The following is a 3,366-nucleotide window of genomic DNA, read 5'->3' as shown; positions in this document are numbered from 1 at the left end:
CGCGATTAAACGCGATACCGTCCTGTTCTTCCCCAAAACGGGGAGGGGAGGGGAAGGGAGGAGGAAGGTTCGAGCGTGCTGGTCGTCTTATCGTTTCCGACAAAATTACGTCGCGAAATTTTCCGATCGATCGACGATTTATTATTCGGAAAAATATATCTTTTTTCAGCACGCACGACGTTGCACGAGTTGAATGCAAAATTGTTGTTGTGGCCCGCTCGAAATCATTGTCGTGAGGGGCAAGGAGCTCGTCGATATACGAAATTCGTGTCACGCGTTGAACAATCGGCATATCCGTTCATCCACCTTTGTTCGTGCACCTTTCACGAGTCGCGCATTGTGGGTAACCGCTCGTCCGTAAAGGTCCAGTGGAGACACGGAGGAAGGGGTTGGTTTTTCGAACCCTTGAACCAGTGTTTCTTTTGACAGATGTGCCGATCGAGCAATATCGATGAATCTGTTGAAATGTTTGGGATATAAAAGTTTTCGAACAGGATGCCGATTGAGCATCGAGCCACGGCCTCGCCTCGTAGAGATACATATCGATGTTTTATTATACTTTATACACGTCTCCGCCGTGATAGATTTCATTGACACGAGTCGAAACACAGATGGAGAGGAAAAAGGAGAATTCATGGTTGAACTTTGACGTTATCGAACGTTATATCCTTTTTTGCAAAAAGGAGAGAAAAAAAAGACACGTGACGATCATCGAATGGCGAGACCATTGAAAAATGGGACCTCGCCTAACCAGCTCCCCCGCAAAGCGGTGATTTTTCGGCGAATTTTGGAAAATTACCGGAACGAAAATGGCGGCGGGCGGACAATGAGGCGGACGGGTCGAGGCAAGGAGATCATTCAGTTTTCGTCGGTGTTATTTAACGAACGAGCAGGGGACGGTGTCGTTGGATAAACATCGTTGGCGAAAGAACGAGGGCGGGTTGCTTTCTTCTTCTTCTTCTTCTTCTTCTCTAGCTACGAAAATCGGATCGTTTCGTTATGTTGAAAGGGCGGCAATTGAACAATAACGGCTAACATCTGGATCGTTTCGTAGAAAATTATTATATTCCATCAGAATTTCTCTAAATTTCTGAATATAATAGAAATTTTCTATTTGAAAGGGAAAAGTAAATAAGTAAAATAAATAAAATAAACGCGAGATTGTTCCTTTTCGTCGCTCGTTCCAGCGGCTCTAATTATTGTTGCAATTACGGGGAACATAATTGATAGGACGTGTTTGATGATTTGTCGAGAAATCGGTGACCAAACGAAAACAAAAAAAAAAAAAAAAAAAAAAAAAAAAAGAAAAAAGAAGAAGAGGGAGAGAAAGAGGGAGAGAGGAGAAAATCGGGCGAAACCGTGAATTAGGCAGCTGGCAGGAACAATAACGGGGAATGGAGAGCGAAGGGTTGCGTTCGTTTAATACACGGTTAAATGCGAATTGTCGTGGGCGCGTGCAACCACATCCTGTGCAATTTTTGTCACGCTTGCTACGCTCTTTTTTTCAATTTCTCTCGTTTCTTGGACGCCCACCACCAACTCGAAATGCGAAATGAGAGGGGCGCACGTACGAAATCGCAACCACCCACGAATTTCGAGATGAAAAATCAGAGGGTTGCTCGAACGGATTACCGGTTCACCGCCCCTCAACCGCGTCAACCGCTGTACGCACGAAACGATAATAACAAGAGGGCATCCTCCTCCTATCGCGATCGAAACGGAGACGAGAGAACACGATGGAGGGGAAATATATTGATATAGAGATTAGAATCGATATTGTGTTTACTTACATTATCGTCTTATATTTGTTGTTGAGCGTATCTTAATTGTTCAATTTTTAATTTTATCCGTATTGTCAACTTCACATTACAAAGTGATTCTCGTTTAATTTTTTGAATATTGCGAGGGATCGTTATAGGGAGGGAGGGTCCCTTATATATATTTTTTCATAATAAGTAAAGTAAGTAATCAATTTATTTTTTTCAATATTTATATTGTATATTGTAATGCAGCGTTCACTTGCATTGCCGCCTTATTGTTGTTGAGCGTATCTTAATTGTTTAATTTTTAATTTTTAATTATTGTCAACTTCATATTACACAACGATTTCTCGTTTAATTTTTGAATATTGCGAGAGATCGTAAAATCTTGGATTTTATATATTTTTCATAATAGTAAATATTTAATTGATTGTTTTTTTCAAGATAGATATATATATTAAAACGTAGTTGTAATTAGCATAGAAATATAAATCTTGTATATTAAATATTTTTTTTCCCCCACAATAGATTTTTAATCCTCTTTTTCTTAGAACGATAAAAAGATAGATAAGTTTAATAATACTGAATTCTAAAATATCGATGATATCGATCTAATTCTATGAAATTTCGAAGTGAAGAGATTAGTTAGATTAATCGAGATTAATTAAAGTAAAAAAAAAAAAAAAAAAAAATTTTACTCGATCGAATTATTTGAAAAAGATAGTACATTCACGAATATACTATATATCGATCGATTGGAATAACGTTTTTATCTAATTTCTATCTGGGAACGAATGATAACGCTAAAAAATAAAGTATAAAGTGATTTCTATCATCATGTCACGCATCATATGCATCGTTTCCCCTTCATTTTCAACCTCCTTTTATCGATTATATTTTCAACATTTTCGCGAGTGATTCGAGTCATTTACAATTTCATAGAAGAGTGAATAATTACAGAGTGAAGGAAATATGAATCGTGGAAACGTACAATTTTTACTTTTACACGTGTCAATCGTTATCGGTGAGTTCATATTGAAATTTATAAACAAAATTCGATCAAATTCGGGTATCGGGTATTGAATTGACACGAAATTTCAGCGTTATCTGTTAACGTTAACGGATCAAAAATAAATGTCTGGCCGTCGTTAATGGATGGAGATGATGGAAATAAACTGGACACTTTCTTATACGTTGTTAACAACACGAAAGGTCAACCGTGCATTTTGGCAAATATGTCAATTAATTTCATGATACCGTATGAAAAGGCAAGAATTAAATACAAAAAAGTATCTCGTGTCCCTATCGATTGGAAATTAATGTTACACAATATAAATAAATATTTCTATCTACTCAGGAAAATAAAAATTTCAATGTTCCAAATGATGCTACGGTACAAGGCCATTGTTCATCTATAGTATCCGAAATGACATTGAGCTGGAAAGAAGGAAAAAGTGATAAAAATAACACGATTAAATTTACGTTCATCAATGATCACACCAATTTCACGGTTTTTTCAATCGAGCTTAATATTTATAAGGACAAAGAAAAATTTCCAAATGGTGAAAAGCACAACGTTTATAATTTTAAATAATTCTTCTTCTTC

At 36.8% G+C, this 3,366-nt stretch overlaps 1 protein-coding gene across 3 annotated transcripts in view; it reads left to right on the top strand.

The window, feature by feature from the left end:
- Positions 1 to 2,541: 2,541 nt before the first annotated feature.
- Positions 2,542 to 3,366, top strand: part of LOC102675179 — a 4,026-nt gene continuing 3,201 nt past the window's right edge. The window contains exons 1-3 of one of the 3 annotated variants that reach the window (XM_031512534.1): positions 2,542 to 2,784; positions 2,862 to 3,028; positions 3,118 to 3,322. In XM_031512534.1, the coding sequence (XP_031368394.1) occupies positions 2,733 to 2,784; positions 2,862 to 3,028; positions 3,118 to 3,322 (424 nt within the window). In that variant the 5' untranslated portion in view covers positions 2,542 to 2,732. The remainder of the gene's footprint in view (positions 2,785 to 2,861; positions 3,029 to 3,117; positions 3,323 to 3,366) is intronic. The other 2 variants (XM_031512535.1, XM_031512536.1) reach the window with 2 other exon arrangements.

This window comes from Apis dorsata, unplaced genomic scaffold, assembly GCF_000469605.1.
Source record: "Apis dorsata unplaced genomic scaffold, Apis dorsata 1.3 scaffold_468, whole genome shotgun sequence".
Taxonomy (NCBI): domain Eukaryota; kingdom Metazoa; phylum Arthropoda; class Insecta; order Hymenoptera; family Apidae; genus Apis; species Apis dorsata.
This window is presented reverse-complemented; position numbering and strand designations above follow the sequence as displayed.